The sequence below is a fragment of the Nicotiana tomentosiformis genome, chromosome 2, assembly GCF_000390325.3.
Source record: "Nicotiana tomentosiformis chromosome 2, ASM39032v3, whole genome shotgun sequence".
In the NCBI taxonomy this organism is placed as follows: Eukaryota; Viridiplantae; Streptophyta; class Magnoliopsida; order Solanales; family Solanaceae; genus Nicotiana; species Nicotiana tomentosiformis.
Window position 1 is genome coordinate 23,538,356 of NC_090813.1, and position 21,734 is coordinate 23,560,089.

The 21,734-nt window shown below is 36.0% G+C and overlaps 1 protein-coding gene across 1 annotated transcript; it reads right to left on the minus strand.

The window, feature by feature from the left end:
• Window positions 1-13,587: 13,587 nt before the first annotated feature.
• On the minus strand, window positions 13,588-15,348 carry LOC104092796 (probable glutathione S-transferase). Its single transcript, XM_009598463.4, has 2 exons — window positions 14,974-15,348; window positions 13,588-14,150 (listed from the first exon to the last, which is right to left on the minus strand). The coding sequence occupies exons 1-2, from the start codon at window positions 15,280-15,282 to the stop codon at window positions 13,788-13,790; spliced, it is 672 nt and encodes a 223-aa protein (XP_009596758.1). The 5' UTR covers window positions 15,283-15,348; the 3' UTR covers window positions 13,588-13,787.
• Window positions 15,349-21,734: the final 6,386 nt, after the last annotated feature.

A 21,734-nucleotide genomic window follows, 5' to 3' on the forward strand; every position in this document is an offset into this window, starting at 1 on the left:
TGAGTGAAACATGAAAGCATGTCGTTAATGACAACGTGTTGGCGCCTTTGTGATTGGTCATTATGGGCGGAGGTAGTGGCAGACTGGCAGCACACAACTATGCTCTCCCACTCCCTAGCAATTCGTGCTTTGCATGTAAAAGTAAAGTGTGGGTTCTTTTTCATTTCTCACTCTTTTAATCGGATCGAGGTACATATGATAAAAAAAGATAAATAAGAAAAAAATTATTTTTCTTTTTATGTACTAAAATGGACAAGTAAAACTGAAAAAAAAATATTAGAGTGATAAACGTTTTCTACTAAAAATAATTCATATAATTCTAATTCAAAATCTCTAGTTGAGATTGAAATGATCCTATATTTTCCACAAGACCATCAATTTTCTTTTTACTCTTTTTTGTTTTTTTAATTCTCCTCGTCAATTTTTGAACCCGTTGAAGATGATCAGTCACTAGATCACTATTTACTGTTCATCTTTTTTTCTTTTTCTTTTTTAATTATAGCACAAAAGAATTTAATCTCATAGTAAAAATTGAGGTAAGGGTAAGCTTTAAATGGAGTAGGAATATTGTTCTGGCTTACTATTACAGACAATTAGTTTGAAAGGTATGTTTGTGTAATATTCTAGAAAATAATTGTATATTTTCTACTAATACGTGTGGAAAAAAAATTACTAGTTGAAAAAGTGTGTTTAAAATTAAGCATGGACCATTAAGGAGATTGGAGACATTGGACTCGTTATGAATTTTGTGCAACTCTATAGGAGTAACAAGCATGGAAATAGGCAAATAGTGTAGAAGTAGTAGCAAATAGGCGACAGGGTCAGAGTGTATTTCGTTTAAAGCCTGTAAATTGTGAGCTCATGAGAAGATCTGCCTGCAGAAGTCTCATTATTTTGCAGGGAGATACACAAGAATTGTCACAAAATGCAATCCTATTGTGCAACGATTTTTTTTCTTCCTTTTTCTTCTCTTTAATCTGTTGATAATCTGCTGTCAAAACCAGCAAATCAGAGGAGTAAAAGAAATATTAATTCAATAAAATAAAACATAAAATAATTTTTGAGCCCACAAATTACTTGTGTGTCCTTAGCGTATGTGTCCTTAAGGAATTTAATCTCCTCACTGTTGCCTAAGGTTATAAATTACTTTCTCCCATGATAGAACGAAAAAAATTACTCTGCAATATTGGCAATCGAAATTACAGAAATTCAGCGAACTCAACAAACGAAATAAATCACACTTGACACTTTATTTATTTGAAAAAAAATAATACAACAATGTAGAAAAGAGGGAAAAAGTTTTCAGATTTTTCATGTCTGAAAAATGAGGTCAAGCCTCTAAATTTATAGACAATAAAAGACTAAGATGAAGAGGTGCAATCCAAAAGGTGTCTTTTCCATTTCTCATTCACACCCTTAAAGAAAACCCAACAATCCCCTGCATGAATGGGGAATGACTATATGATGAAAACATGCATAAAAAATTATGTGAAACGCAAGTAAGGATTAATCGCATCTGGATAAGTATGTTCCCTTTTGAACTTTCCGTAGTGAACTTATGTCAGATATACTCGGTTAATCGGTAGATTTGATAACTTTGAACCGTCGAGCTTTGGTGTATCTCTAGACAACCATAAGTCACATAATCAATCATTAACCGGTTTTGGTTCTTATTATTGTGTTCGTTTCAACCATGAACACCGTCTAGTTCACAAGTGCATAGAAAACCGGCCTTACTGATTTCTCCTTGAAGCGGCTTACACTTCACACTTACATAGGTGATTCTAAATGTGTAATCCCGTAGATACACTATTTGATATACCCTATATCAAACTTAGAAACCATTAAAAGCCTTAAGGCTTTATCCTTGGTATTAAACATTGTCTTATCACGAGAATTGACCAAAATAACTTTTGACAATGTTGAACAGTCACTAATGATTTTGTTTGATCTCCTTGAACCTAGATTTTGGAATCTCCATTATTCTAGGTAGAGTTACGCCACAGTGACTTGTCCTCGGCCATAGTCTCATTCCCTCCGATGATCTCTCATCTACCTCTCTAGTTAGGCCTTTTATTAGCGGATCCGACACATTATTTTTTGATTTTACGTAGTCAATTGTGATAATTCTAATATAGAGTAGTTGTCTAAAAGTATTATATTTTCGTCGTATGTGACAAGATTTTCCGTAATACATAATGCTCCAAACTCTTACTATTGTCGTTTGACTATCGTAATGTAGGGATATATGTGCCAAAGGTTTGGGCCAAAATGGAATCTCTTCCGAAAAATTCCGGAGCCATTCAATTTTTTCACCGGCCTTATCTAAAGTTATAAACTGAGACTCCATTGTAAAGCGGGAGAGGTATGTATGTATGGACGGCTTCCAAAATAGTGCTTCTCCAACACAAATTGTTTTACAATAAAAAAAAGTATTTTTTTAAAAAATAATTTATAAAATAAATTAATTTTAAAAGTTTAATCAAATATGCCGTAAGTGACGTCCCGGTGTGAGTTTAGATGCGAGGTTCAATAAAAAAAAAGAAGGGAAATATTTTCTTCCCCTTTCCATTCTGTAAGTGCACAAATTAAATTAGAATTCTTGTCTGTTGGAGTTTCTTCCACAAGTGTGCAAAGGATCCGATTTTTTGACGATAGATCGACGTGGCATTGAGGTGAAAGTTGAGGGTCGGCGGTTAAACTGCCTACCTTTTTTGTCATTAAGGTTAATGGGCCGTCTTTAGCTGCTACGTATGAGACACAGCCGGCGCTTGTTTCGCGCCTTATTTTCGCGCCATTTTACCTAACGCTCTAAATTTATCTTCCGTTATTAGTTGAAATTAAATCTATTCTTGCCGATACAAAGTGAGCAATATTTGTATAATATTTGAGTTTTTTTTTTACAAGAGAAAAAGGATTGATTCACCTTTGAGTTATGCAAATGGTCCAAATTTTGAAGATTTAAATAGTTGAATGGATTTAAATGTTTGAAAGATATCAAAAGTATATAGTAATGAAATAGTATCAATTCTTTGAGACATTTCAAAATTTTTAAAAATGTGTCATATGATTGGGGACTAATGAAATACTATTATACTATCCAATTTATTTCATCCGTATGAAACGAAATGTACAAAGCCCCAAAATACTGCCGATTATGAACCAGACCGAATGGACAAAGCCCCGAAACAGCGAACAACAACAGTAAACTATGTGACCTGGTAGATTTTGCACATGAAACCTCATTGACTAAGAAAAACATTTGACCATCGAGGATGCCATTTGGACGATTTCTTAATATGCTTGTATACGGTCGAGTCGAGCTAATTCAACTTGGTAGATTAGGTTTGGAACATGACGATCACGGACTGAAGATCGACCTCGAGTTTTACCGAGCTAGAATCCGAGGTCGAAAAATCTGCCTTCGAGGAAAATTGAGTTCGGTGTCGACCTTAGCCTCGAACGAGCTCGAGGATAATTAACAGAATACCGAAATATCCGTGACTACACGGATATTACGGCAAGAATCTCGGCACATATCAGTAAAGAACTGGTAATCAGCAAATCAAGAGATTTTTACCTTTTATAGAAATTTACCCAGAATATGAGTCATCTACTATATAAAGGGGGTACGATAATTCATTAAAAATGCGGTAACACGTATCACAAAGCAATATATTATTATTTCTAGTTCTCATTATCTTATCATTCTGTTCTGGCACCGATAAAAGCATTCCTGACTCAAGCGTGACTAACCTTCAAGGCTAAGATTGTTCAATTTGTGTGGTTTGCATTTATTTTACCATTGTTTATTTCAATATTAATCTGATTTCTCGTTTTAAATCACGTATCCTTAAAACCACGTACAAATTTATTATTATCTAATTTTGAGGGTAAACACTTTTAGATTACACAGAGTGACAGGTAACTAGAAGTATTTTGTGCTTATTTATCAACTTCTATAATATATGTTCTACAGACAAAGTGGGACGGCATGTTGGGAAACAACTTTCCTTCATTCCTATCTGTTTTAAAGTGAAAAGGAGAGGAAAAAAAAGAGAGTTAGAAAATGACTTCCCATGTTCCTTTGCCGTAGTCTAAGACATTACTTATTAGTCTATGATTTCATTTGAAATACTCACACTGAAAAGCGAAGAAAAATCATTATAAAATCACAAATTCATTTCCGAGTGATCGAATAGAAAAACCTTTGGTACTTAATTAATAGGGACAATCTATTTGAAAGTGACGTTTCTTTTTTCTTAAGGAGATTCATATTCAACATTCTTTTCTCTCGCCGAAAGAAAGAGTGCTGATTTCTTCCTCTTAAATTACAACCCAAAATGTCATTTTCATAACAAAGTCTGATAGCCAGTTTGGCCAACCCTAAATGTCATTTTTTAAGAAAAAAGTATTTTTTTTTTTTTTAAATTTGGAGTGTTTGGCCAAACTTTTAAGAGAAAAAAAATGCTTTTGAAGACAAACAGTTTTTTTCAAAAAGCATTTTTTGAGAAGCACTTTTGAAAAAAATACATTTAGAAGCATTTTTTAAAAGGTAGGTCAAACACTAATTGCTGTTTAGAAGTACTTTTTAAATTAATTAGTCAAACGCAAACTGTTTCTCACAAAAAAAAATACTTTTAAAAATAAGCACTATTTAAAATAAGATGATTTTTCCAACTCGGCCAAACAAGCCGTAACATACTTGGCAACTTATCTAAATCAAATCGATTTGGATTCAACGGTCACAGATTCTTCGCGGGTTTCCCTCCAATTTTCCAACTGCCAGGGCCCACTTTTTGCACCTTTGTGGGCCTTATTTCCATCCAACAGTTTGCCCGGCCCATATGCTCTTCATATTATAGAAGAAAATTTTAACTTTTATATCAAATTATTACACCCTATTTATTATAAATCAAAATTATTTTAAAATATTATTATTTATATCTACCTTTTATATTTGATAGCAAAATAGGCATTTATGATATACACTACCATTGAGGCGTGAAATACGCTATTTATGTTTCTTTCTCTCTTTCTTTCAGTTAACACACGATCTTTTCAAATCACAACAAGATTTTTCTTCTTTCTCTCTCCACGATCTCTCTCACACACACTAAGATTGTAGGAGCAAATTTCTCAGAATTGATCCTCAATGTTTCTGCTCTAAAAATTCGTGATAATTGGTAAAGCTTTTGGCCTGTTCACGCCTTAATATTCTGCCATTCTTCTTTTCTCTTCACTCTTTTTTTTCTTTCTTTCTTTTTTTTTTTAAATTTTTTTCGTCATTGTTAGGTTTTGAGGAAGAAACTTTAAATTTCGTCTTTAATGGCCGATTCAATAACTCCGAAGAGGGTTACACTCTATTTTGCTTGGCCGAAAAATGTCATCTCCGACCTTCTTCTCTTCTTTGCTATTTTAGTCACATATATTGGTACAAATATATTGTATTATATATGTACAAATATACTCAAATATATTATATTTTTGTATAATTTTTTTTCCGTATGTGTTTATGTATTCTGAAGGTCTACATTTTTTGAATACAACCGAATATTACTATATTTTGTTGTTTGAATACAGTCGAATTGAATCCAATGTATAATGGTGAATAATGAATATATGTGAATTGAATATTGTGTACAGTCAAATTGAATAGAACGGTATACACCATATTTCTTGATTACCTAACTATATTTATAAATACAGTCGCGTGAATACATGGAATACATCATATATGCAGCAAAATTTATGTAGAATTGATTTTGTTGAGTTAAATTAGGAGCGATACACGCTAATTTATCCTCTTTTCGTTATTAAATAGTTGAACTCCCTTATTTTTAGGCGAATTCCGCTACTCTATTCATGAATACAGTAGCGTGAATATATTGATTACAGTCGCACAGCTGGACTCCCTATTTTTTTGGCGAATTTTGCTATTGTATTCATGAATACAGTAGCGCGAATACAGCGAGTAGTGTCGCATAGCTTGACTCTCCTATTTTTTTTGGGCGAATTCCGTTATTGTATTCATGAATACAGTTACGCGAATACATTGAATACAGTCGTGTAGCATCAAATTTTATGTAGAATTGATTTTGTTGAGTTATATCTCCAATTTCTTGGTCCTCCGCTTCATCTACCTCGTCACGCTCTTGATTTCGTCGTTCTGATCTTATCCAATCTCTGAATTACACTAGAATTTCCAAAGCATTGCTACCCAATGAATGACGGGTATCTCCTAGTTGCTGCCTTGCTTGGCTAAATGCACTCTCTGATGTGACTGTTGAAATCGGCACATTTAGCACGTCTCGAGCCATGGACGAAAGAACATGAAATTGATTAGAGTTGCCCCTCCACCAACCCAGTGGTAGAAATTCCTTTGTGCGAGACTTTGCTGACTTTTGCAAGTAGAATTGAAGTTCATCAATATTCCTGCTACTGGTTTATTGATGCTCCCCTATTGTAGACCAAATCAAATAATCTTCAACACCATCATTATCATCCAAAGCACTTGTCCCAGATTTTGAAACTGAACTTGAAAGAATATTTGCATCTACAACAGAAGAAGCATCAACAATGTTAGCATAATAATTATATAATGTTTCTAAATGTTTGTGTAGATCAGAAATACAAGTGTCAATATCAGGAGTTTCAGTTGGTCCAATATCCATATAAGAATATAAAACAGTGATTAATTGGCGACAAGTGACCATTTTGATAGAAGGGTTTAAAATAGCACCAATTAGGTAAATACGGGGAATTGGGTAAAAATATTTTTTAAACTTATCTAGCATAGATTCAACAACAGAAGTATATCCTTCTTTCTTCTTCAAATTATGTAGTAAAAGAGAAATTTCAGTAATATGAACTAAACCATTTGCAATAGTAGGATAATAAGCTCAAGAAAACTCAAGTGTAGCCACATAAATTTTTTGTAAAAACTTTACAACATCTTCAATGACATCCTAAGTTCTAGATGTTAACAAACGGCTAGGATCGGTACAATGAGAATTAGCAACTTCAGTTATAGGCATTCTATATTTATAACAATATTTTAAGAATAAAAAAGTATAATTCCACCTAGTAACTATTTCTACAGGCATGAGTCTTGGTTTTAGTCCATAGTGTACACATTTTTCTTTAAATACATTTAATCTAGCACTTCTATTATTTTCTTGAATTACACCAACATCTCTTCTAACTAAAGTGATATCATCTCTAAATAATTCAAGGTCACTATTCACAATCAAATTATAAATATGACATGCACATCTAACATGAAATATTTCAGAAAGTGGCGGGTGTAGATGCAATTTTAATATTGTAATAGCAGTATTGTTGTTAGAAGCATTATCAAATGACACACATAAAACTTTTTCTTCAAGATTATAAAATATAGCAATTTCATGGATAGTATTACTTATAAATGCACCAGTATGACTTTGTTCTTCATCATATTTAAAAGCAATAATACGTTTTTGCATACAAAAATTACCATCTATCCAATGGCATATAACAGTCAAATAATCATTACCATTTACAGCACGACCAATATCAGAAGTAAGAGAAATTTTACAAGAAAGACTGGCGAACAAATAATGTATATATGTCTGATATTGTCCAAAAAGCCTAAAGATATCAGCTCTACAAGTACTTCTAGGAATACCTTTAAATAAATGGTTATAAATTTTTTGAATATAAGTAACAAGATATGGTGAAGCAGCAAAACTAAAAGGTAAATAACCTAAAACAATCATTTTAGCTAATTCTTCCCGATCTTTCTTAATATCGTATTTACCTATTAACCCTCCAGTACCCGAGTTAAGTTTTTATTGCCCATCTTCTTCATCTACTCCCCAATCAAGAGGGTGGTTGTCTACCATGTGCCTACGAAGTTGACCCGTTCTCCCTCCCTTACCGGTCTCATGTTTATAAATATCCTTACAAATTTTACATCTTACATAATTGTTATCTTCTTCTAGTCTGTCAAAAAAATTTCAACACTTACTTCTTAATCTTCGATTCTTCTTAATAGGGAGGGAAGGCTTATTTGTATTACCACGACTTCTACCCCTAATATTTTGAGCTTGACTAGCATTACCAGGTATAGCTGGTGGTGTTTCAAGATTATCAGGTGATGAAAATGGAATATCATCTAAATCATCATCTATACCATAATTTTCTTGAAGTCTCTCATAATCTACATTTAAATTTTCACGTGAACTTTGAGAAATATGTGTAAAGCTACTAGAAGAACAAGCACAACCTCTTGATCTTTTGAAAATTTTCTTATTACCACCTCTACTAGTGCACGCTTTTTTGGCTACTCTAAATATATCCATTATGTAAATTAAATTAATAATTATAAATAATAAAATAAATGTACACCAAAGAAGAAAAAGATACAGAACGAGTGTACCGGGATTTCGGATGTCGCACTAAATTTGATATCAAAAATCAAACTTCAATTGATAGATCGATACTTGATAGTTAATACCACACTTCACTTGAATACTTGATATTTGATAATAATAATTTTGTAATGGCTAAACTAAATATTTGATGAAACTTGAAATAATTAGTAATTGAGAATTTAAGAATAATAATCAATAATATTAAGAGAGAATTAGAGTAGTAAGAGAGTGAATTGTGAGGAAAAATGAAGAAGAAGGGGAGCTATTTATAATTTTTAAAAGGTTAAAATTATAATTTATCAAATACTAGGGGTGTGGGGGCTATTTTCTTAAGGGGTAGGCCGAAATGACCATTTTTGCAAAAGGGCTGTTGGCTAACGGTCATATTTGAATTTGACCGTTGGCAACGGTAAAAATAAAATAAAAATAAAATCGTTAAAAATCGGGCTGAACCGGGCTGTAGCCCGTTAACAACCCGTTAACGGATTAACGGGCTTAGCAGGTTTCGGTGCACCGGTATCAAAAAACTGTTCGTTTGAAATCCGCTCCCCGCCCCCCACGCTACAGTACCGGGTTGACCCGGGCTGAACCGGGTTGTAAACGGGTCAACCCGTCCCGATTAACAGGTATAGGTTTATGGTTCCGATTCAAGCAATGCCGGAAATCAAGAACCTCATGTTGACATAGATGAACTTACAAAAATGATGCAAAGCATGTAATGTACTATTTATTTTTTATAATTGTTGTAAACTTTTAATTTGCAAGTTCAAAAATTAAAAAATCAAATTAGAACTTGCAAATTAATTTGAAGTATTATTTATTATTCAATGAAAATATAAAACGAAAGCCTTCGGAGTTTGATCCTTACATATTGCCTAGTGATCTTATTAAATAATTTTTTGTAGCCACTTACCTTCAAATTTCAATTTTAAAATTTTAAAATTAAATTTCAAATTTAAAACTTTAAACTTTAAAGTTTAATTCTAAACCTTAAAAGTTTGCAAACACTTAAGTATCAATAACATTGAATAAGAAAAATAAAATATACTAAAAAAAATAAAAAAATGAGCCAGCCCGGTACGGACCCGTTAAGTCCGAACCCAGACAGGCCTACTAAAACCCAAAAAATCCCAGCCCACTACCAGCCCGGAACCCCAACGCACTAACCAGTCCAGAACAATAACCGTACGGGGTATTTGTTTTTGTGTCCAGCCCGGACCAGCCCGTCTGCTTAACACCTATAATTGAAATCCTCTATTCATGAGATAGTTATATTTAGTACCTACTTGTTTGGAGTAATTTCAGTTGGGGGACTTTAGTTTTGTGTTATAATTTCTTTAATTTGAAATAAAATCTCCCGGACAACTTCTTGTCATTTTAAAGGAAATTTCGACCATTTCTTCTTATTTATGTGTACTTTCTTTCTTAAGTCACAGTAATGGCGAAACAACTTTATCAGTTGATGCTTTTTGACAATCTGCACTTTAAATTGGACAACTTGTGACCGAACTAGACCAAGAGACTAATTCAGTCAACGCAAGGTGTGCTTGAAGTGGGAGTGTGTTGTCTCTATTGGGCTGGGCCCTTCCCAATAAGGCCCCACTGTTGGGGCATAAGTACCCTCTTGCTTCCCATATGCGAGGTGCCGTCTTAGACTTCTTTGACCAGAATCGCTTCTACACCTATAGCGTTTGTGATCGACCTCCTCAATTGTGTATCGACTGAAAGTCAAAGCGATACATCCCTCAATCAAGGGAGTGGTTACGTCCCGTATGCTCCCCTTATTCCTGACATGCTATAGTACCCCGAAGTGCATGGGAGCAGGTCGAGTTCATATCGTTGAGAAGCACAATCGCGTTCGGATTTGATCTATTTACTCGGCAATTCATATGATGACTTCACGATCGCCAAAGAAACTCCAAGAAGCATAAATATTTCCAATGAGATCCATGGAGCAGTTTGAACTTGTTAATTAGTTGAAGTTGGTTACATCCAAAGGCCCCTAATTTAGGGACCCTAAGGTAAAATTAGGACAACCAAAGTTCTTATCTTAGTCACCATTTGTCTTTTTCCATATAAATTTAGTGGATACCTTACAAGAGCCTTATAATAGTTTGGACTATGGCTAGTAAACTTGCCATGTTTGGTTTTCTTGTTTGACCAAAAAAATATCAAAGAACAAAAAAGGTCTCAATCTTTCATCTTTTACTAGCAATCTATACAAGGCTATGCTGAGCACTACTGGTTTGCTCTGTGGTTGTGCTTTCACTAAAGACATAGAGCGCATGGGAATTCTCTGTTTCAATTGCATTTTTGTGGCCAACCACTCTGCTGCCATTTCATTGCTTTTTCTGTCTACATTGCCTCTTATAGTTGTTGGCTTAATTTTGGATGCGACACAAACCTGTTGCCGTGCTAGTGCTACGCATCTCAAACTTTAGCTAAAACAACTACACAAGGACAAGATATGTGACACGTAATTAGGATCCAAAGTTAATATAGCATTTTCTCTATAGAGGCTAAATTGAGTTTAAGGTTTATTATAGTACAACCTCTGATTATGTAATGTAGTAGTGGTGGATAATTGCTAGAGCTTGAAGAATTCCTAAAGGGCAGCATATTCAGGTCCTCCGATACGATGTTGTATCCCTGCAAATGTTTTTTTTTTCTAATCAAATAATTACTAGTACACTTATTGTGATTCTTAATACAAGAGTCAAAATAGGGAAAAACATCCATGTGATCCCATAGACTTCTTTTAAGGATTCCAATTTAAAAAAAGAATTGATAGTTTCTCTTTCTGTTATATCAATTATTATTTCAATTATCAAGAAAGAACTGATAGAATGACAAACAGATAAAAGAGGTCTGTCCATGTTAAACGCAAGGATTAAAGTGATAAAAGTTACTCACATCATTATTAATCCTATAAGGGAAAATCAAATACATGGGCCAAGATTAGCATATGCATGTTCAAGATTTATGATCAAATACTTAGTGCTAGTGGAATCAAGTTTCCAGGTGTACTATGACACTAAAGATTTTTTTTTCTTATTCCTTATTTTTTTGGGGGCACATTTGTTTCTTATTGTTTATGTTTTCCATAAAGAGGGAAGAAAATTTATTTGTAGAAGGATATTTTTTTCTTCTACTTTTAAAATAAACAAGCAGAAGTGTAGAAGAAGATAATTGAATAACAGGCGGGGCATATCTAGGTTAAGGGCAAGTGGGTTCACGTGAATCCATACTTCTCTTCCTAAATCATGTATAAATAATATTATATTTTGTTAATATTACTTAAATATATGTGCACCCAAGCTCAAAGACTCCTATGGGTAAACTTCTACAAGTGAAGTTCGAGGTTCAAATCCCATTCCAGACTGTCTTCTTTTCAATACGGATTATGGATATATATATATATATATATATATATATATATATATATATATATATATATATATATATATATATATATATATATATGTGAATTTTTGTAGAAATTACAAAGAATATAATTTTGAATTATAATTTTAAATCCGTCAAATATAAATTTTAGATTCACCTTTTTACGTCAATATACCCATCCTCTTGAAAATATTGGATCCGCACATCTGATAACATGTAGCTGTTGAAATGCTAACTTGGAAAGTCTTGACCGTTAAACCATACCTAGAAGATCATTGGCAATAGTTTAGTTGAGACTTGAGAATGTGAATATGAATGTGTTTGGCCTAAAAAATAATGTGTTTGGCCTAAATACTTTTAGGGGCCTCTTTCCAGTGTCCCCTAATCCTCGCTTGCATCATACTCCCACTTCACTTTTTCCTTTTTTATCTTCTTTTTCATTTTATTTTTTTATATATACTCTCTCGTCGTGATTATTAAAAATAATTATTTTAAATTATTTATCACTTTAAAAAATTCAATTTAAAATTATATTCTAATTAATTTTTCTTAAGGGGAGGTACAAGAGAATCATGACTAATATTATGAGAGGGGAGAGTATATTAGGAGTATCAGTTTTCAATAATGACTAGCTTTGGAAACCGTAAAGTAGGTCAGCTTCCACATCTTACAATTGGTTAAACAATGTGTCTTGTTTTGGTTAATGTGAATTTGTTATAAATTATGGCCAACTCATAAATATTTGAGGTACCAATGAGATTTCTTTCCACACTATTTTTGTCCAAGTTGAGATTCTATGGATTATGAGATTTCTATTCGATGTCCCACACAAAACCGACCTTGTGTAGACATAAACATAGTTGTCCATAAATAGCCCCACACAGGATGTAGTATCATGGATCTCTTGAATTAAATAATGATGTTTGTTTTATTTTATTTTGCTTTAGTGCTGTCTTCTATTTTCCGTTCTAAACATGTTATTCCGTGTGTCACGGACACATGTAAATGTGGTCCGATTTGCATTCTCGCTTTATCTTCACTTCTATACTCTATAATTCTTACTCCTTCCATTTTAAATTAGTTGAGATATATATATATATTTTTTTTAGTTTTTAAAAAAATAAATGATACATTTCTAAATTTGGAAATAATTTAACTTTAAACTCTTCATTTTACCCATTTTATCCTTAATGAGAAACTTTTATAACCACACAAATGTCATGATCCAACAAAACTTTTACCCCTTAAGCTTTTAAGACCACAAGTTTCAAAAGTCTTTTTTTTTCTTAAACTCCGTGCCAAGTCAAACTAACTCATCTAAATTGAAACGGAGGGAGTACCATTTTTTTCATTTCATTTTGCGCCAAGCAGTGGATATTGTCTCCACTTATATCAGCAAAATAGGAAAAAGCAACGAGGCAATAAGACATACTTAAGACCTAACTATGTGAGCAATGGGCCTATAGTACAAAGATTTCCCAAAAGATTTTGATGGCCCAAGTCACTGTACTCTTCAAAAGTTTATAAAGCTTTACAAGGATAAAACCCACAAATTGTTCAAAGGCCTGATAGGTGACATCGTGATTCAATCTTTTTTAACGAAGAATTAATCCAAATAGTGGTCCACCTAATCTCATGTATAACTATGTATTATTAATGTATACTCTATGTATACTGACTAGAAAAAATAAATATTGAGTTTTGGCCGGCTATTTATGTAACGACATCTTTAATCAATTGAAATCTTGATTTCAACATCCATCCATAAAAGACACGATCAAGAACTGTTTATTCTCCACAATATGTAAATTATAACAATATAAAAGATAAAAGAAGAAGAAGAGGAAAACAAGTACATCACTAAGTTGAGAAAGCTTTATTTTTCTTATGACAAATCTCATTTCTAGAAAGCTAGCTAGATTTATGATTTTATTCCCACAAAAAGCTCTTGAAATTTCATATAGTTCATTTGGGAGCAGTGGCAGTAGCTGCAGCTTGGACTCGACCTTTGAAATAACCAAGCAACATATCCCTATTAGGCATATTTTCCTTGACTTGACTGCAGTTAAGGTACTCATCTCTCCACACACATAAATGGGGAAACTTTTCACTAGTCACTAACACTACTCCAGTAGCTTCTTCAACAATTCCCACCCAAAATCCAACAAAATTGGCTGCTATGTCAACAAATCCAATTTTTTCTCCGCCAAAGAACTTCTTGTCCTTGAGTTCATTGTCTAGAACTTTAAGTACCTCATATGTTTCCTCTTTATCTTTCTCTTGCTCCTCTCCTTTACTCCACAAAGCTTTCCACGCTGCTGGCAAGCACTGAGAAAAGGTAGGACATTATAAACAAAGTGAACTACAAAGGAAATAGACTTTGACCTAAACTCAATCTGATTTATTCAAATAATCACTTTTGTGGTTTTATATTTAGAAGTTGCTCACTTTTCCGAAATTAGGCCAAAAGTGACAATCGCGTTGAAGTTTAAAACTTCAAAATTAATATATCATGGGTCTAATTTTGAACGAAAACCTTGAAGTAACAGTAAAATTTGTTATAATCAGGAAGTTACGGATTCATACGGCGAAAACAACCTCTTATAGAAATTTAAGATAAGGCTGCCTAATTCAATCCTAATCCGATTCGGTCTTCTCTTGGACCCCGCGCATAGCGGAAACTTAGCGTAACATGCTGCACTTTATCATGGGTCTAAAATTGTCTAAGTGGCAACCCGCTGTTAATAGTACCTAAAACTAATACATGAGGTAAGAATTATTCTAGATCATATAATGAGACAACAATCCATTTTCTCAGCTAGCGACGGGGAGCAGGATTTCTGCTAAGTGGGTTCAAAAAAGAAAAAAATTAAAAATTTATAGAGACTATGGCAAGTGAGAATTTAACTAGCAATTTCACAAAGGTTTTGAATCCCTTGACTATTGAGCTATGCTTTTGAACTATGTCAAGGGGATATATAATATAGATGCACAAGAAGAATTTGCCTTATATATTTTCAGACGAACCCCCTTCCGTGCCCTAAATCCGTTCCTGCTCTCAGCACATTAAACATGAAGAGTCATTGGCCATTTATTACATTACCATGGTGTAAATGTATGTAGCAACATAGAGCAAGGGAATTCAAGTTACCTTCTCATCGAGGAACTTAGCCCAGAAACGTGCAACTGCTCTGTCATAAGGGTCTTTAGGCAAAATGGAAGGGCCATCAAATGTCTCATCAATATATTCAACAATTACAAGTGACTCAGCAATGGGCTTGCCATTGTGCAACAACACTGGGATTTTCTTATGAACAGGGTTTGATTGAAGAAGCAGAGGGCTCTTGTTCGGTAAATCTTCTTCTATCAACTCATATTCTATGCCCTTAATATTCAGAGCCCATTCAACTCTGCGACTAAAAGGGCTCCCACTATGTCCAAGCAACTTCACTCTTGACATTCTCTTACAATTTCTAACTCTCACAAGTCACAACTGTTATTATGTTAAAATATTTTGTTATGATGGTATGAATTGATATTGGTGTTCTTTTATAGCTTGAAAAGTCAAAAGAAATTTCTTATCCACCAATCTAATTTATTTCTTGTTTGACACTTGAAGCTGACTGGTACAATGTTTGCATGTGCGGTGACGACTTAATACGAAGTCGTGGAAGCTTCTATTCATTAAATATTGCTGGCTACTTTTGAAAATTTCTAGACACACGACTTGTTTATTGATGTTAAGATTGCTTGGAGCCTGGATTTTATAACAAATATAATCAGATAAACAAAGGTTGCGGCATTTACAATACTAGCTTTATCAGTTTTATTTGTTACTATTTGTAATGAGCTTTCTCAAAGTTATGTATTTCTCTAATTATTTATTTCAAATCAATACTACATGTATTCTGAATAATGTTGGTCAACGCAATAATCTGCAACGTTACTTTATTTTATCTACATTTAGCAACTGGGACAACGATGTTATTTTCAATGCTGATATACGGGGAGACGTCGGTATTCGGCTCCTTGGGGCCCTATGAATCGTTTGCGGTTGTCGGCTTCTTACGTTTGGATTTGGTTTCTTATAGAAAGGTGTGATAAAACTTCAAATATAATTTCTATTAGACTAAAAAAACTATAATTTTTAAAAGAGATTTTTACCTTCCTATATACTATTTAAAACTTTATTACTCTCCTTACTCAAGTTTTAATTTAATTATATAGGCATATACAATTTACCAATTATATACATGTATACGGTCGAAATCGGGCATGTCCGATTTCGTAGGCACGAGGAGCTGCATTGAGAGTAAGCTCGTAATAGACCAGGCTCGAGCTCAATGGCAGAGAATGGAGCATGAAGATCGAAATACTCGCTGGAGATCGAGACCGAGCATAATAACGGAATGGCGAGATATTAGCAACCGATCGAAGATCTCGGCGAAAATCCCGGAACAGATCGAATCAAGCGGTTATTGACACCAATCATGGGATTTGTTTCCATTATTAGAATTGTACCTTATTTAGGATTCCTCTCCTATAGAAAGAGGGACCCCATTCATTTGTAGGGAGGGTTTTGACTGATAAGAATATACACAAATGCTGCTCTCTATTTCATTTATTATCCATTACGGTTCATCATTGTTTATTTTCTGTTTTTTACTGTTCTTGTTACCCAACCTCGAGACCATCTCGAATCGAGGTCGAAAGCACTCCTAGAACACTGGTTTGATTTATTTTACTATTCAGATTATCTATTCAATTCCTTGTTTATCAATTGGTATTGGATTAAATCACATATCCTTAAAACCACTAAATAAGTTTAATTGTTACTCGAATTTTAGGGTAAACAGTTTGGCGCCCACCGTGGGGATAAGGATAATAGTGATTTTTCAGTACTGATTCTGGTGAAACACACTATTTTACGCTTGTTCTTGTCAAGTATCTTTGCTTTCAGGTTAAAACATGTCAAACTCACAAAACGCATCCACACACGGTGACAATGGCCTCGGATTCCATGGTGAAAACGAAAATGTGATTGCTCCAGGAATCGAAGTGCCACAGGCTAATCACGGGGGAGTACCGGTTACCAACCCCATCGATATCAGTTCGCACGTTGCTCTAAATGCGGACCTAGGCGCAGATCTCGATGGGAGTGTACGCAGAGAAGTCTGATCTAGTAGCCAAGGAATACAGGGCAAAAGAGACGAGGGAGTCAGTCTCCAAGTAATATTCGAGATGCTTTAGGCTCAGCAAGACGCTATTGCTCAGTTACAAATTCAACATAGAGCTCTGAATAGGGTCGAGCCGGAAATAACTTGCCGTACCGAGCCAGTACCGGAGAGGCCGAATGGTAACAAATCGGGGACTGATCCTGCGATAATTAAAATGCTCGAGGAGCTCACCAAAAGAATTGAATCAGGGGAGAAGAGAATAGAAGCCAACGATAAAAAAATAGAGACATACAACTCTCGAGTTGATCAGCTACCGGGGGCACCGCCAATCTTGAAAGGGATGGATTCAAAGAAGTTTGTACAAAAGTCCTTTCCTCCAAGTGCGGCTCCGAAGCCTATTTCAAAGAAGTTTCGAATGCCAGACATACCCAAATATAATGGTACTACCGATCCCAATGAGCATGTTACTTCATATACATGCGCCATCAAGGATAATGATTTAGAGGATGATGAAATCGAATCTGGATTGTTGAAAATATTCGAAAAGACCCTTTCGAAGGGAGCAATGATTTGGTACCACAACCTGCCACCAAATTCCATCGACTCATTTGCCATGTTAGCAGATTCTTTCGTAAAGGCACACGCCAGGGCCATAAAGGTCGTAACGAGGAAATCAAACCTTTTCAAGGTAAGACAAAGGGATAATGAAATTCTGAGGGAGTTCGTGTCCCGATTTTAAATGGAACACATGGATTTGCCACCGGTCACAGATGATTGGGCCGTTCAAGCTTTCACCAAAGGGTTGAACGAGCGGAGTTCGATAGCATCACGTCAGTTGAAACAAAATTTGATCGAATATCCAGCTGTAACTTGGGCAAATGTGCACAATCGATCCCAATCGAAGATCAAGGTCGAGGACGATCAATTAGGAGCCCCTTCTGGTTCAGCACATCCAAACATGTCGGTAGTTAAAAACCATAGGGACGTCGATAGGGAGACAAGGTCGAACAGAGACCGATATCAACCATATACCGCAGATCAAAGGAACAATAAGGATAATGGTTCAGGACGCAATTCCGCCAGGAACGATCGGAGAAGTGATCGAGGACAGAATTCTCGGAGACTTATGAGAAAGAGTGGTTTTGGCAAGTATGCCGATCCCACAGAAGCACCTCGGTTATCAGAATATAACTTTAGCATTGATGCATCATGAATTGTATCGGCAACCAGAAGGATCAAAGATACTAGGTGGCCCAGACCCATACAAACTAATCCTTCTCAAAGAAACCCAAATTTGATATGCAAGTATCATGGCACGCATGGTCACAAAACCGAGGATTGCAGGCAATTAAGGGAGGAGGTAGCCCGTCTATTCAATGAGGGCTACCTTCGAGAGTTCCTCAGCGATCGAGTCAAGAATTATTTCAGAGAAAGAGACGCCAATAGGAAAAATGAACAGGAGGAACCCCAACATGTCATTCATAAGATCGTCGATGGGGTCGACATTCCACAGGGACCCATATTCAAACGCACTAAGGTATCAATCATTAGGGAAAAATGAACCCGATATTATGTGTCCGAAAGCACTTTATCATTCAACGCCGAAGAAGCAGAAGGCGTTTCTCATGACGATGCTCTGGTTATTTTTATCTTATTAAATAAAGTTCAAGTTAAGCGTATTTTAGTAGATCCAGGTAGCTCAGAGAATATCATCCGATCGAGGGTTGTGGAGCAGCTCAGCCTACAAAATCAAATCGTGCCCGCAGCTCGGGTCCTAAATGGCTTCAATATGGCCAGTGAAACAACTAAAGGGGAGATTATTCTGCCAGTGAACGTGGCTGGAACCATTCAAGATACTAAGTTCCACATGATAAAGGGCGACATGAGGTACAATGCCCTACTCTAAAGGCCTTGGATCCACAATATGAGAGCAGTCCCTTCGACTCTCCACCAAATGATAAAATTTCGACATCAGACGGTGTAAAAATAGTATACGGGGAGAAACATGCTGCAAAGGAAATGTTTGCGGTCGATGAGGTAACATCGATATCGACACTATCAACCTCGAAAAGGTCGAGCATCAAAGATAAACAGGAAGTCAAATAGCAATCACATCCACCAGCCTCGACCGAATCGGGGAAGCGGGAGATAGAAGAAGAAGAGGAGGATTTTCTGACCCCTTGAACTTTTGTTGTTCCCGAAGATACTGACGCCACCAAATCAACGGTCGACGAGCTGGAACAGGTTATATTGATCGAGTACCTACCCGAACAAAAGGTATACCTGGGAACGGGATTAACCCCCAAACTCAAGAAAAAACTTATTTAATTTCTTGTTGATAACATAGATTGTTTTGCTTGGTCCCATTTAGACATGACAGGGATTCCACCGGAGGTAACGACACACCGGCTTCTCAAAATGAGAAGACCCAGTCTGAAGTAAGGCACGTATTCATAAAGGACGAGGTAACTAAACTTCTCAAAATGGGATCCATTCAGGAGGTAAAATATCCCGAATGGTTAGCCAATGTAGTTGTAGTCCCTAAAAAAGGGGATAAACTTAGAATATGTGTAGATTATAAGGATTTAAACAAGGTGTGCCCCAAAGATTCTTTTCCACTGTCTAACATCGATCGCATGATCGATGCCACGGCCGGCCACGAGATCCTTACTTTTCTCGATGCCTATTCCGGGTACAATCAAATCCAAATAAACCCGGAAGACCAAGAAAAGACTTTATTTATCACTAAGTATAGAACATATTGTTATAATGTAATGCCCTTCGGGCTAAAAAATGCAAGAGCTACTTACCAACGCCTAGTGAATAAAATGTTCGAAGAACAAATAGGTAAATCAATGGAGGTTTATATTGATGACATGCTAGTTAAGCCCCTGCGTGCAGAGGACCATTTGGCTCATTTGCAGAAAACGTTCGAGATTTTAAGGAAATACAATATGAAGCTTAACCCCGAGAAATGTGCTTTTGGGGTTGGTTCGGGCAAGTTCCCTGGCTTCATAGTATCGAATCGGGGGATCGAGATCAACCCCGATAAAATCAAAGCCATCGAAGATATAACCGTCGTGGATAGTGTAAAAGCCGTATAGAGGCTAACTGGACGGATAACTGCCTTAGGCCGATTTATTTCGAGGTCATCGGATCGAAGACACATATTTTTCTCTTTACTCAAAAAGAAGAACGATTTCGCATGGACCCCGAAATGCCAACATGCATTGGAAGAGTTGAAGCGATACTTATCGAGCCCACCATTGCTTCATACTCCAAAGGCAGATGAGAAACTTTACTTGTACTTGGCAGTATCGGAAATCGTGATAAGTGGTGTCCTATTTCGAGAAGAGCAAGGTACACAATTTCCCGTTTATTATGTAAGTCGAACCTTAGGAGAAGCAGAAACTAGATATCCACACTTAGAAAAATTGGCACTTGCACTGATAAGCGCCTCTAGAAAGTTAAGAACATACTTTCAATGTCACCCAGTATGCCTATTAACCACTTACCCACTTTGTAATATTTTTCACAAGCCCGAACTGTCGGGCCGATTGGCCAAATGGGCCGTCGAACTCAGTAGGTACGACATCGAATATCAACCCCGGACGGCCATCAAGTCTAAAATTTTAGCGGACTTCGTGGCCGATTTCACGCCAACCCTCGTACCCGAAGTTGAAAAGGAACTCTTGTTAAAATCGGGTACGTCATCGGGGGTATGGACCCTTTTGATAGATGGTGCTTCAAATGTGAAGGGGTCCGGGCTAGGCATCGTTTTGAAGCCGCCCACGGGTAGCACTATTAGGCAATCTATCAAAACTTCTAGGTTGACTAACAATGAGGCCGAGTACGAGGCCATGATTGCAGGTCTAGAGCTAGCTAAAAGCTTGGGGGGAGAAGTCATTGAAGCCAAGTGTGACTCTTTACTGGTGGTGAACCAAGTAAACAAAACCTTCGAAGTTCGAGAGGATAGAATGCAAAGTTATTTGGACAAGCTGCAGGTAATTTTGCACCATTTCAAGGAATGGACTTTACAGCATATACCTCGAGAACAAAACAGTGAGGCTAATGCACTTGCAAACTTAGGGTCATCGGTCGAGGAAGATGAGATCAGCTCGAGGACCGTCGTTCAACTCTCGAGATCTGTGATCAAGAAAGGTCATGCCGAGATAAACTCTACAAGCTTAACCTGGGATTGGAGGAATAAATATATTGAATACTTGAAGAATGGAAAGCTCCCATCGGACCCTAAAGAGTCGAGGACCCTACGAACCAAAGCTGCTCGATTCACATTGGCTGAAGATGGAACATTATACAGAAGAACATTCAATGGACCATTGGCAGTGTGCTTAGGACCAGGAGGCACCGATTATGTTTTACGAGAGGTCTATGAAGGCACTTATGGGAACCACTCTGGCGCCGAATCACTGATTCACAAAATCATTAGAGCAGGATACTACTGGGATAGCATGGAAAATGATACTAAGGAGTTTGTTCGAAAATGTGATAAATGTCAAAGATTTGCACCGATGATCCATCAGCCCGGAGAACAACTTCATTCAGTCCTATCCTCATGGCCATTTATGAAATGGGGGATGGATATCGTTAGCCCTCTTCCATCGGCCTCAGGTAAAGCTAAGTTCATTTTATTTATGATTGACTATTTCTCTAAATGGGTTGAAGCACATGCGTTCGATAAAGTGAGAGAAAAAGAGGTTATAAACTTCATCTG